Below are 12,983 nucleotides of genomic sequence, written 5' to 3' on the forward strand. Positions count from 1 at the left end.
GTTCCATACCACTCCAGGCTTAGACTTTTGACTAAAAAAAAAAAAAAAAGACTGGATTGTGTTTTCATTTAACTGAGCTAAGTTTTACATGATTCTGTATCTGTAATTCAGGCATTTATCTACAATGTAGAAGTCCTATCAGATAAATGCCGAGTAATTAAGAAATGATGGGTAGGATACACATTTATCTTCCTATGCTACAATGATCTCCCCAGCAATACAGAGAATGTTTATGAGGAAACACATACCAAATAGTAAAAGCCACATCTTAGTGGGGAAAAGCAATCTGTTGAACTATCTCTGTCATGTTAGCGAAAAGTTCAGCCACACAATAATGTCTGCATATTTATTCATCTGAAATTTTAGTCCTTTTTTGTAACACAGACTTTTAACAAAATGTCCACAGGCCAGTGACATATGAGGCATACCGTGAATGTACAGTGGAGACCGCAGTCCACGCCAGCGGATGGAATAAGGTATTAATTAACCACATTATCTTTGCTCTTACACAATCTTAGTGCTAATAATCAAGTGTAGAAGGACTTGTTAGCTCGCACAGCATCAAACTGTTAGCACTGACTTAGGCATAAGTCCAAACTCTGTTAAGGGGATAGTTCTCCTTTACTTTTAATGAGATGCTGCATGGTTTTACAGCGTGTCTCAAAGTGTGTGCTCTGTAGTGTGCTGTTCTCTTTTCCCTCCTCCTTGAGTTTCCCATTGTTTCTCTCTTCCTCTGTATTAACATGACATTTGTCTCCAGGTATGTGAGTTAACATGTCTTGGAGAAGAATGGGATGTTCATCTAATAGATAACCTCTTCTGGTTCTTTTAAAAGTTTCATACCATTGTGTTTCATAGTTCATATAGTAGTGCATCTCATGTCATACCCCATTTAATCATTCCAAACTCTCCTTTGAAGAACGCACAGTGCATTGTATTACCCTATTTTGGGCCTGGAAAGGGGTAGGATATCCTGTTGCCCTAGTATGGAACCCGGGGTTTTGTGCAGGCCACTACTACTAATGAACTAAACCTCCCAGCACAACGGGCTTTTGTTTTAGTATTTATTTACTTAAGCTGATGACTATTCAGGAAAGGGTTAAGTAACTTGTGTAGGATCTCTTGACTAGCTTTCCACCGTGTCATGTGATTATCCGCTGTCTTATACTGTGTCTCCTGGCTGCAGAAATGTAGCCTGTTTCCTGAGCCGGTTCCACTCCTTCCATCCCTGCATCTTTCCTTGGTGGAAGTCTCATGATTCCCCAGTGTCCCAGGGTCTCCACTGCAACAGAGGCTTCACTTTTACATCTCACACAGTAGCTTCAGGAAGACGTTGACCAAGAGCTCACGAGCTCTCAATCTTGTCTTCCGTGCCTGCAAAGCCATGGATGCTGTTGCCAGCTCAGGAGGGAGCCTGGCCCCTTGGCCAGATACAGCACCGTGTGTGCCAAGGCCATTGCTTCTGAGCAGGGAACCCCTTAAACTGTGTTCTTAGTTCAAGCTCTCTTTTCAAACAAATGAGGCTTTTCATAAATTGGTGCCTTGAATTTAAGGGGTCCTGCCCTCCAGGGCAGAGCAGGACGTTTGTCTTTAAGAATTACAGCTTCAGGGGTTGGGGATTTAGCTCAGTGGTAGAGCGCTTGCCTAGGAAGCGCAAGGCCCTGGGTTCGGTCCCCAGCTCCGGAAAAAAAAAAAAAAAAAAGAATTACAGCTTCTGGGATGGAGAGATGACTCAGAGCACGTGACTGCTCTTCCACAGGTCCTGAGTTCGGTTCCCAGCAACCACATGGTGGCCCAGCCATCCGTAATGAGATCTGATGCCCTCTTCTGGTGTGTCTGAAGACAGACAGTGTCCTCACATTCATAAAACAAATATATAAATTAAAAAAAGAGAGAGAATTACAACTTCTCTTCCACACACTTTACATTTGTTTGTTTTTTTATTGCTAAACTGCACATTTTTTTAAAATGTCTTTCTGCCCCATCTATCAGTGAATTAAGTAAATATATGAATAAAGGCAGGGCAACAGAAGTCATCCTCTCTGGTGCTGAAAGTTTCTTAGACATTCTGTTACAAGAATTCCTAAGGAAAATATATTCCATATGCAGAATCTCTTGTCCCACAAGGAGACTACTCTGAATAAAAATTAAGAGACAAGCATTTCTTTTAACATTAAAAAGGAAAAGAAATGTAGAGTACTAAGCAGTAATTGGGTTTTAGACTATGTAGAGTACCGATGGGGTATAGATGAGTTGTAGAAGTAACTTCTGTTGTGTTTGCTTTCCGAAACAGCATTTTATTTAGCTCAGGCTAACTCTGTGGCCAGGGGTGAGATTGAACTTCTAAGCTTCCAGTTGTTAACATGTAATCTTCCGGTTTACAAGCTTGAACCACGGCCATCTAGTTTTATGTGTTGCTTCCTGCATGCTAAGCAAATACTCTACCAGCTGAGTGACATTCTTCCCCTCCTTAGGAGAGCTCTTGATGCTTCTCGTGTAGGGAAGTGAGTTTAAGTATATAGACATAGTCTACACTGTGCTTAAAAGCTAGCGCTCCTAAACTGGCAGAGCGATGTGCTATGGGTGCCAGCAGTTGGGAGGTAGAGGCAAGGAATCAGGAGTTCAGGACTGTCCTCACTATGTGGTGATCTATGGGCCAGCCTGGGCTACATGAGACCTATCTCAAACAAAGTGAAGAAATGCAGGTTCATTAAGAAAAGTTTTTTAGATGAGTAAGCCTGGTGTGGTCTCATTTAATAACTATTACAAGTGTGTGTGGGGGTGCATATGTAATCCTAATACTTGGGAGGTATAAGTAGGAAGATGAGTAGTTTAAAGTGAGCCTCAGCTGCACGAGATCCCCTCTTAAGCAAAACAAGACAGCAGAGTGGCTCAGTGGTAAGAGTGCTTTCTACCTAGCTGATGACTGGGTTTGACCTGGGACCCACGTGGTGGGAGGAGAGAATGGACTCTTCAGCATTGCCCTCTGACCTGCACATACGCGGTACAATATGCTCCTCCCCAATCAATAAATGCATGTACTTTTAAAAAATCGGAATAGCACGAGGGATGAAAGGAGAGGATATGATTCCCGTCTGCTAAGATATGACTCAAGAATGTCAGCTAGTCCCATAAAATGAAGCGTCTGTATTCTGGTTACTGCCGTTCAAGATTAGCTAGGGTGGCAACGAGAACTCCGATCAGGAAGCAGCAGAGCGAGCTGGGTGAAGAGCAGACGGATTACTCACAGACTGACGCTTTGGTGAATAGAGGGCTGTGATCAGAGCTGACAGTGACGGAGCGGAAGAGGTCTCACACGTGCACTCCTTTATTATGTATGAAATGGCACTGCTGTTTTTGGTACATATGCAAGGGGTAATTTGTAACAGATGAAAGGAAATGCTATTTTATGTAGTGGCTCATAAGATGTTTGCAATTCATTTCCAGATAGATAATGTGAAGTTAAGCATGCCTGGCCTCAAAGTGCTACACGTTTATGGAGTGTTATAGAGAATTTGACAGCTTTGCAGTGTAGACGTGTGAGGCCTTTGAAGTTGAGATGGTTTGAGTTTGCAACACTGATTCCCAAGCCATCCTTCACCAGCTCCTGCTCAGGGCACAGTACCGGGGCTGGATAGACAGTCATTTTGGTTTTGTTTTAAACAGCCTGGTGTGTTTTCTTTTTTTTTGGAGCTGGGGACCGAACCCAGGGCCTTGCGCTTGCTAGGCAAGCGCTCTACCACTGAGCCAAATCCCCAGCCCCGGTGTGTTTTCTTATATGAGCGCCTATCTTACTCTTGTCATAGCCTTTTGCCCATGAGTGGTAAGAAAGCTTTACTATATTTTAGGCCTGGAGTTCTTTGAGAATGTCAAAAATGAAGCTGTGTGTTGCATTCTTCCACTCAGACTTCTAAGTAAATTCCCGGAAGTAAAAGCTGAAGGGTTGAGTGTGAAGCGTGGGCTCACTTTAAAGTTGTTTCTTTTGAGGAAATACTTTGTCATTCCATTATTTCCTTGATAATCGAGCACCACGGAACTGAAATTGGGTTATTTCCACGTGCATTCCTTCTTAGGTCATGGACAGACTTTGATGTTTGAGACAAGAGCCTGCGTGCAGATGGCTACCTGACTGTAGCTTCTTTGCCTTCTCCCTCCTTTCTCTTTTCCCCTTCTCCTCTCTGTCTCTGGCTTTCTAAGTTGTGAACCAGGGCCTCCAGTACTCTGCGTCTTAGCCCTTTGGGTCTGCTGCTGCTGCTGCTGTTTGTTTTGAAAGGAAGCTGCTGTCTCAGGCAGGGTTTACTGCTGTGAGCAGACACCATGACCAAGGCGAGTCTTAGAAAGGACAACATTTCATTGGGGCTGGCTTACAGGTTCAGAGGTTCAATCTAGTATCATCACTGTGGGGCAGCATCCAGGCGGGCATGGTGCAGGAGGAGCTGAGAGTTCTACATCTTCATCTGAAGGCTGCTAGCTGAAGACTGACTTCCAGGCAGCTAGGACGAGGGTCTTAAAGCCCATGGCCACAGTGACACACCTACTCCAACAGGGCCACACACCAAATAGTGCCACTCCCTTGGTCAAGCATATTCAAACCACGATAGAAGGAATAGCTAGCTGGTTTCTGTTGTGAGTTACTATTTTAAGTATCGAGCCACAGGGTTACTAAGCATAATTTATAGTGCCTCTCCTCGTATTTGACTTTCGATGACTTTCATAAGGTAGCTCCTAACTAGAACAGGCATTATTTTGCCATGTGTGATCCCTCAGCTGTAACCTCAGCTCTCAGCAGACAGAGGCACAGGAGAGACACACGTGGGAAACCTCACTCATAGACAACAGCCATGAAGTCCTTGTTTTCAAATGGATGAGAAAGCACTTGATCCCAGTTGGGAGGCAGAGGCGGGAGGATCTCTGAGTTTGATGTGGGCCTGCTCTACATAGTGAGTGCCAGGACATCCAGGCTTACGCAGAGAAACCCTATCTTGAAAAATGGTACAGAAATACTGGAATCAAAGATGAGGCCTTTCCTTCACACTGCCCTCAGTCCCCTAGTTCCTTAAGTGAGTGCCTTACTAGTTTGGTGTATATTTTTCCCTGAGACACTGTAAGTCCTAATTTGTATGTGCATATGTATGTGTGTGTTGACTTACATTTTGGTAATGGGTATGTAAACAGTCTAGTTCTTTTTAACAGCTGGGGCGGCTACAGTTTTTAGATTTGTTTTTGTTGAATTGCTTTTAGTAGTTTTTCATTATAATTATTGTGTGAATTTCTGTGTATTATGTTTGCACATGGTTATTTTTATATAATCACTTTTACTGCCCCCTCTTATATGGAATTCACATATAATAGCCTGAAAAATTCTAGCAGGAGTCGATGTTTTATAAACATAGTGAGAATGAAATAGCCATGATGGTGTGCCTGCATTAAAAATTTCTCCGCTTGAACATAAAACCCATTGTAAGAATTTCAATTTATGTTTTTTATGTTTTTATCTTTGCGTTAAAGATTTTGGTGCCTCTAGTTTTGCTACAACAAATGCTTTTGGAATTGGCACGGCGTGGTCAAGAGCCTTTGAGTACGCTGCTACAGTTTGGTGTGATGTATCTGGAGGAGCACGGAGCAGAGTTCATCATTCAGCAAGGTGGCTGGGTAAGGCTACTTACAATTTTCTTTCTTTAGAATAATTAAGCCTATGTTTAAAAGTTTTAAATAGTCTTTTTATTTGCTGGGGGGTCAAACTTATGATCTTGTTCAGGACAGGTTAAGTATCCTACTGATGACGTGTCCTAGCCCAGGCCTTTTGTGTTTAGCTTTTTAATGGTGTAGGTCTAGTCAGTACTGCATGACAAGCAAAAAAAGGCCGCTCATACCATTTTAAATTGCTAGGGTTTTACTTAAGTAGATTGGTATGTGGTGCTTTTAAATAGTTGTTAGTCAAGAAATATTTCATGCTAACAACAACAAAAAATTGAAATAACTGAGACAAAGACTGTCAGTGCCTGCGGTGGCTCCAGGTTTTGGATCCTGAGACACCTGGTATGCAGGAATTGAACTCTGGTTCTCTGGAAGAGCAGTGCATGCGTTTAGTCCCAGGCCATTTCTCCAGCACAGGATTTTCTGAACTGCTAAAATTATGACATATATATCCTTAGACAGTAATAATTTTGCCTTGGATTTTGTGAATAGCATCATTACTCGATGTGGGCCTGTGTACTGGAGGCTCTCCAGGGAGATCTCTGGTCTGGGCAGGTGCGAGGCCTCAGGCAAAGGGGAGAGAATGCGAGCAGGGAGGGGAATTGTCTTTGCCACTTCCGCTTCTGCTTCAGCTGCTGCAGCTGCAGCTGCCTCCACCTCCTCCTCCACCGCTGCCTGGGAACTTCTGGCAGCTTCTTAGGGAGAGCAGATCTCTCCTCAGGCGTGGTTACAGCTCTCATGACAGAAGCTCTCAGAGACAGAAGCAAGCTCTCAGGCTCTGTCCCGTCTGGACAGGATCCTTACGTACAGTTTGGGGTGGGTCAGATCTGACAGTAGGTACTTCCTATGGGTTTGGCCTGAGAGCTTGGGATACCGTACCTTGTGTGGGAGGGCTTGGGGTGCTACTCCTGTGTGACTGAGGCCACAAACCTCTCTACAGGCGACTGTGGAGGGGCTGTAGCTACGTGACAGGCCTGGTGTCCAGGAACAGGCAAAATGCCTACTGTCCCCTCAGGGTTTCCGGGGTGTCGAGCCTTAGCTCAACTGAGAACCAGGCTATCTTTCACAGCCTACTGTGAAACAACTCCCCCTTTTCTTTTATAAGGGAGAGGTTCATCAGAATAACTGTCCCTGTGTTGGGAACAGTTTGATGCTGAACCAAGACCTGATTGGTAGTGATCTTAGCAACGCTATTCATCTGCTGCTTTAGAAACTGAATGAGACAGGGGGTCAGGAGAGGCAAGGCTCCAGTGGCTAGTACAAGGGCCAAGGAGGGGAAGAACCCAAGCTATCGGGGTTAGAGTACCAAGGGGAAGGGGTGTTGGGAGCATAGCACCAGGAGGTTTCTCCCGAGCTTTTAGCACACTGAGAATTTATATATCTCGTTCTACCAGCCCAGATTCATAGACATAGAAGCAACAAGTTATGATTTTTTTATAACTTGTGTGGTTCACTCAATGCTATGGTTGTCATTCCTTAGCCTTTATCATTTTCCCTTCACTTCTCCAGTGATCCCTTTTAGCTAGCTTCCTTCCTCCATGAAAAAAAAAAAAAAGCAAGTTTTAAAACACAGAGTTTCTTTAATCTCAGCACTCAGGAGGCAGAAGCAAGTGAATCTTTGAATTTGTGACCAGCCTGGTCTACAGAGTGACACCAGAGCTATGCAGAGAAACCTGGTCTCAAAAACACACATGCAAGGGTGTGGGAGCGGTTAGAGGCTGGAGAATGGTCTTTGAACTGCTTGCTGTGCAAACATGATGACCCAGACTTGATCCCTAGAACCCAATAATAAAATCAGGCATGGGAGTGTACACTTGTGCTCCCAGCACTGCAGAGGCAGAGACAGGAAGGTCCCTGGGCTTCTTGGCCAGCCTGGCCAAGCCAGCAAGTCTCAGGGACAGACAGCTGTCCTAAGGGTCAACGCTGCAGGATAAGTTCTCACGTTATTTACTTGTAGTCCAGTCGGTGGGTATTTCCATTTTACTATTAGACGCACTGCTGTCTGAGCGTTCTTATATATGCACATTTCTTTGTCTATCTTTCTTTTTTGAGACAGGATTTCTCTGTGTTACCCTGGCTGTCTGGAACTCACTGTATTAGACCATGCTGGCCTTAAACTCAGACATCTGTCTGGCTCTGCCTCCTGAGCTGGGACTAAAGGTGCTGGCACACATGGCACATGGACATTTCTGTGGTTTTATATGTGGAAGTAGAATTTCTGAGTCATGGTGTATAGCTGTGTTTTTTTGTTTGTTTTTTGGAGATAGGGTCTTCTTATGCCTCAGGCTGTCCTTGACTCTGTTTAGCTAAAGATGGCTTTGAACACCTGACCCTTTTGCCACCTCTCCCTCCTTGAGTGATGATGGGTTTGCACATGTCTGCCTCCATGCCTAGTGTATGTGGTGCTAGGGATTGAACCCAGCTTCGTGCATGCTAGGTAAACACCTGCCAACCTAATTACCTCCCGAGTCCTGGACATGCTTCAGTTCATGAAACAGTGCCCAGCGTTTTTCAGAGAGCTCTATTAGCAGTATATGAGTTTTTATGACGCTTATCTTCCCTAGTACTTAATATTGATAGATTACTAAGTTGTGTGTTTTTGTTTTTTAACAGTTTGCTAAAATTAGATTTTAATTTAAAGTTTGTTTAGAGACAGGGTTTCACTGCATAGCCCCGTGTGTCCTGGAACTGTGTAAACTAGGCTGGGATTGAACTCATAGACATCTGACCACCTCTGCCTCCCGAGTGCTGGAATTAAATGCAAGCACTCAGCTATTTTTAAGCTTTTAATAAAGTTGCAAAAATAATAAATTACCATGTAGTCTTTACCCAGTTCCCTCTATTATAAGTATCTTAGTTAGGGTTTCTATTGCCGTGATAGGCACTGTGACCAAAAGCATGGGGAGGAAAGGGTTTATTTCAGCTCACAGGCCATTGAGGGAAACTGAAGCAGGAAAGATGGTCACTGGCTGGTTCTCCATGGCTTGCTCAGTCTGCTTTTTTTTTTTTTTAAGATTTATTTATTTATTTTATGTATATGTGTACCCTGTCACTGTCTTCAGACACACCAGAAAAGGGCATCAGATCCCATTACAGATGGTTGTGAGCCACCATGTGGTTGCTGGGAATTGAACTCAGGACCTCTGGAAGAGCAGTCGGTGCTCTTAACCTCTGAGCCATCTCTCTAGCCCCTCAGTCTGCTTTCTTATTGTCCTCGGGGCCAGCTGCCCAAGGGTGGCACTGCCACCGTGAGCTGTGTCTTCCCAGTCAGTCCTTCACCAAGGAAACTCACCACAGGCCAGTCTGACAGAGGCTGTTGGTCCTTCATCTGAGATTAGATTTACTTCTGTCTAGGTGAAGAAAACCATCCAGTACAGTGACATCTTGTGCAGCTGTGATCCTTTGTCAAGGCTGAAAATTGATTTGTATAGTCGAACTCCAGACTTTAGGTGGATAGCAGCTTTTTCCTGTGCTAGATCTGTCTGGGACACTGTTACATTTGAACCTGTGTTAGTTTTTCATTACTCATGAGCATAGATCATTGATGGTGGACTGCAGTCAGACCTCAGTCTTTTTCCTGTTTGTGGCTCTTTGTGTTTCTTCTGTATTAGTCAGTTAGCATCACTGCATTCTACCTTAATTAACCCCTTCCTTGCTTTTTTTTTTTTTTTGCCTTAGTTTCACAGTGTGGCTTTTGCATGTAACCTGCATCAACTTTCTTGTTGCCGAGCCAGGTGACAGGTGTCTCCTAAAATATTGTGTGTCAGAAGCTCAAAAAGAAACAGCACTTTAAAATTGTCAGTTAGGAAAAGAATCCATTCCAGGATTTTCTAAATTTGTTGTGCATATGGTTCTGAGGAAGGATGCAGAACTGTGTCTACTTGAACCAGATATGACAGGGCATTCAACACTCAGGATGCTGAGGCAGGAGGATTGCTGGGAGTTCAAGGCCACCTACATAGTACCAGACTTGCTACATAATAAAACTCTACCCCGACCCCCCCCCAAATAAATAAACTCATATTTAATCAGACCACTCTGCCAAGTGGTGGCAGCACATGCCTTTAATCCCAGCGCTGAGAGACAGAGGCGGGTGGATCTCTGTGAGTTCAAGGCCAGGGTTACACAGAGAAACCCTGTCTCAAAAAGAAAACGTTTTGGGGGCTGGAGAGATGGCTCAGCGGTTAAGAGCGCCCGACCGCTCTTCCAGAGGTCATGAGTTCAATTCCCAGCAACCACATGGTGGCTCACAACCATCTGTAAAGAGATCTGATGCCCTCTTCTGGTGTATCTGAAGATAGCTACAGTGTACTTATATATAATAAATAAATAAATCTTTAAAAAAAAAAAAAAGAAAACGTTTTAGAAAGAATTTTAGACTTAAGTACCAGCACAGCTTCGGAAGCTGCGTGCATGCTGCCTGTGAGAATCACTGGAAACTTAAAGCTGAGGAAAGAAAGGAAAGGGAGGGGGAGGACTGAGAGGAGAACCAGTGTCTTCCCTGATAGGCACAAGGTGGCGCTTCCCTGCACAGGTGGGCTCCCACCGTTGCTTTGGGGATTGGGTGGGGTGTGGAGGAGAGTTTCTAGAAGCTAGTCTGCTGCAGTGGCATTTAACAACGAGATCTACTCAAACGGGAGAGAAAACAAGGGCCAGGGTCCAGGGTTGTCTTCTGACCACCATGTGCATGCATTCACACACAGTAATGCACACACATGCATAATACAGAGAGAGAGAGAGAGAGAGAGAGAGAGAGAGAGAGAGAGAGAGAGAGAGAGAGAGAGAGAGAACGCACGCACGCACGCACGCATGCAAACAAATTTAAGAAAACTTTAACAGGGATTGGTGATTTAGCTCAGTGGTAGAGCACTTGCCTAGCAAGCACAAGGTCCCCAGCTCCGGAAAAAAAAGAAAACTTTAACAAACACAAACAATGAGGCACTGAAACCATCGGCCCGTGATCCCAGTACTGCGAGTGTGGAGGCAAGCAGAGCAGGAGTTGAAGGCCCGCTGTGCTCCTCTTCTCCCAGATCCACCCCCCACTTTCCTATCTCCAAATTCATGTCTTTTTTTTTTTTTTTTTTTTTTTAAGCCTTTATTACAGATGGTTGTGAGCCACCATGTGGTTGCTGGGATTTGAACTCAGGACCTCTGGAAGAGCAGTCAGTGCTCTTAACCACTGAGCCATCTCTCCAGCCCCCGTCTTTTGTTTTTTTTTTAACATATAACCCATCAAGTCCAATTTGTGCTGCCCATTTACTACTGGGCGGGGTGTGGGACCATATGCTGAAGTGTGATTGACCTACCAGGATCTACACCCTTAAAGACAAAAGACTCTCTCACCCCAGAAGCCATTAGCTGTCCATAGCTCCTCAGTTGCGAGTGGGTGCTCCTGAACCTGTTTCTTTGTGCAAGAATGTTGACTGGCCTGAGGTTGTGTACTGGTCGCTTACTGATTGGTGCACCTATGTCCTCTGACACAAGATGTCAGCATTAATCACCTTTAAGGCACTTGATGTTACTCATTGAATTGACCGCTCTTAATGCCACTCTAACCCAACCCTGGTGGCACAGGTAAAAAAAATAATCTTAGTACTTTGGGAGGGAGAAGCAGGGTAATTGTTAGTTTGAGGCCTCCTGGGCTGCACAGTGAGTTCCAGGCAAGCTTAACTACATAGTGAGAAAAAAAGAAAGAGAAAACCCAGGAAATTTCCATTTTTGTAAATGGTAAGCTAGGTGTGTCTCTAAGTGTTCCTATGGCTCCTGTTTCCTCATTGTTAAGTGTGACTTGTATTTGGCCTGTACCAGTGAGGGCAAGAAGAGCTGTGTTATGACTGAGTCACACAGGCGCCTTCTCCCTCTGCTCTCACTGGTCTCTTTCCTTGGGCTGTTACATCGCGAGCTTCTGTTTCCGAGGGCAGTCGTTCAAGGCTACTGTGTCAGGGCCTTTGACTTCTCTGTTGTCATGTACTAAACTAAAAAGGTTCAGTTTTAGATTATGAAGAAAAATTATTGTAAACTCGCATCTAAAGTCTTAAATTTTTTAATATTAATCTTTTATGTTTCTTGATTTGAAGATTGTTCTTACAGTTTTAAAGAGTAGCAGCTATGAAAAGGATTATTTGTTTTTACTCTAGACTAAGGATACTCTTGGAAGCATTTAGGGTAAGGGCTTCTTTTTTTTTTTTTTTCGGAGCTCGGACCGAACCCAGGGCCTTGCGCTTCCTAAGCGCTCTATCACTGAGCTAAATCCCCAGCCCCTAGGGTAAGGGCTTCTTACAACAGTTTCATGCTATGAACGTTGATCTTAAACTAAATAGGTGGTTACAACTAAGTCAGCTTGCTTTAAGTTCTGGGGACTCTGTGTAGGTATGGGTGGTCATTATATTGGGTTCTTTGTTGAGCCCCATCCCCCTCTTCAGTGTTAGAGATGAAAATCCGAGCCTCCGTATGTACTGGGCAAGAGCTCTTTGCCTCTTGGCTGCAGTTCCATCCCAGAGCTGGGTCCTGAGATATGCTCGTGTGGGTCTTGGCATCATATTACATGAACATTAACTTCTGGAGGGTCTTTCCATCACTGTCTTCTTATTTTAGGTTAGAAGGGAGTGAAGAGCATTTGGGTGTCAGTGTCCTGTTTCTATCTTATAGGCTGAATATGTGGAATACGGTGTGTGTGAGGTCTGAGGATAAAAGGTAAAGGTTTATTGGCACAGCTGAGCGGACGTGCTTGCCTGGATGGATTTACCAATGAGGATGGGCTGTGGAATTCTGTCCACCCACCCTCAGATGGAAAATGAAACCCATAAGCACTTAGATCAGCAGCCATGACACAAAAGGTGAAATTAACATCAAGCCGGCCAAATACTGTATAACTGGTGTGAGAGAAAAACCACAAAAATCTTGAAACAAATTAAACTCAACATTAGACATCAGGAAGCAGTATACAATTTTAACTAATCTATTTGTTTGCCTCTTGTAGACAAGCTGGCCTTGAACTTGCTATATAGCTGAACTCCTTGAAGCTAGTCTTGCACTGGTTCTCCTTTCTCTTCTCCAGATGGAGTCACAGCGCTGCGCCCCCACACTTGGTTTCTCTAGTGCATTCCCAACCCCCACTGAGTCTCTCAATACCTGGCTAGGCCAGTTCTCCTTAGTCCCCATCTCCTAAGCTGAGTGACGCTTCTTTACATGTGTTTAAACATACTTTATCTCCATATTTAGTTTCCTATATTTTTTTGTGTCTGTTTGCTTGAAGAAGGATAACCTGTTTTCTTTACTTCTGGCCA

At 44.2% G+C, this 12,983-nt stretch overlaps 1 protein-coding gene across 4 annotated transcripts in view; it reads left to right on the plus strand.

Moving 5' to 3' along the window:
• The window catches only part of Bcl2l13 (Bcl2-like 13), a 56,775-nt gene that overhangs the window by 30,289 nt on the left and 13,503 nt on the right, over positions 1-12,983 (plus strand). For 2 of the 4 annotated variants that reach the window (XM_063286121.1, XM_063286120.1), the window contains one exon: positions 5,509-5,652. In XM_063286121.1, the coding sequence (XP_063142191.1) occupies positions 5,509-5,524 (16 nt within the window). In that variant the 3' untranslated portion in view covers positions 5,525-5,652. Of the gene's footprint in view, positions 1-406; positions 477-5,508; positions 5,653-12,983 lie in introns of those variants that run through there. The other 2 variants (NM_001398849.1, XM_063286122.1) reach the window with 2 other exon arrangements.

Source organism: Rattus norvegicus, chromosome 4 (assembly GCF_036323735.1).
Source record: "Rattus norvegicus strain BN/NHsdMcwi chromosome 4, GRCr8, whole genome shotgun sequence".
Classification (NCBI taxonomy): Eukaryota; Metazoa; Chordata; class Mammalia; order Rodentia; family Muridae; genus Rattus; species Rattus norvegicus.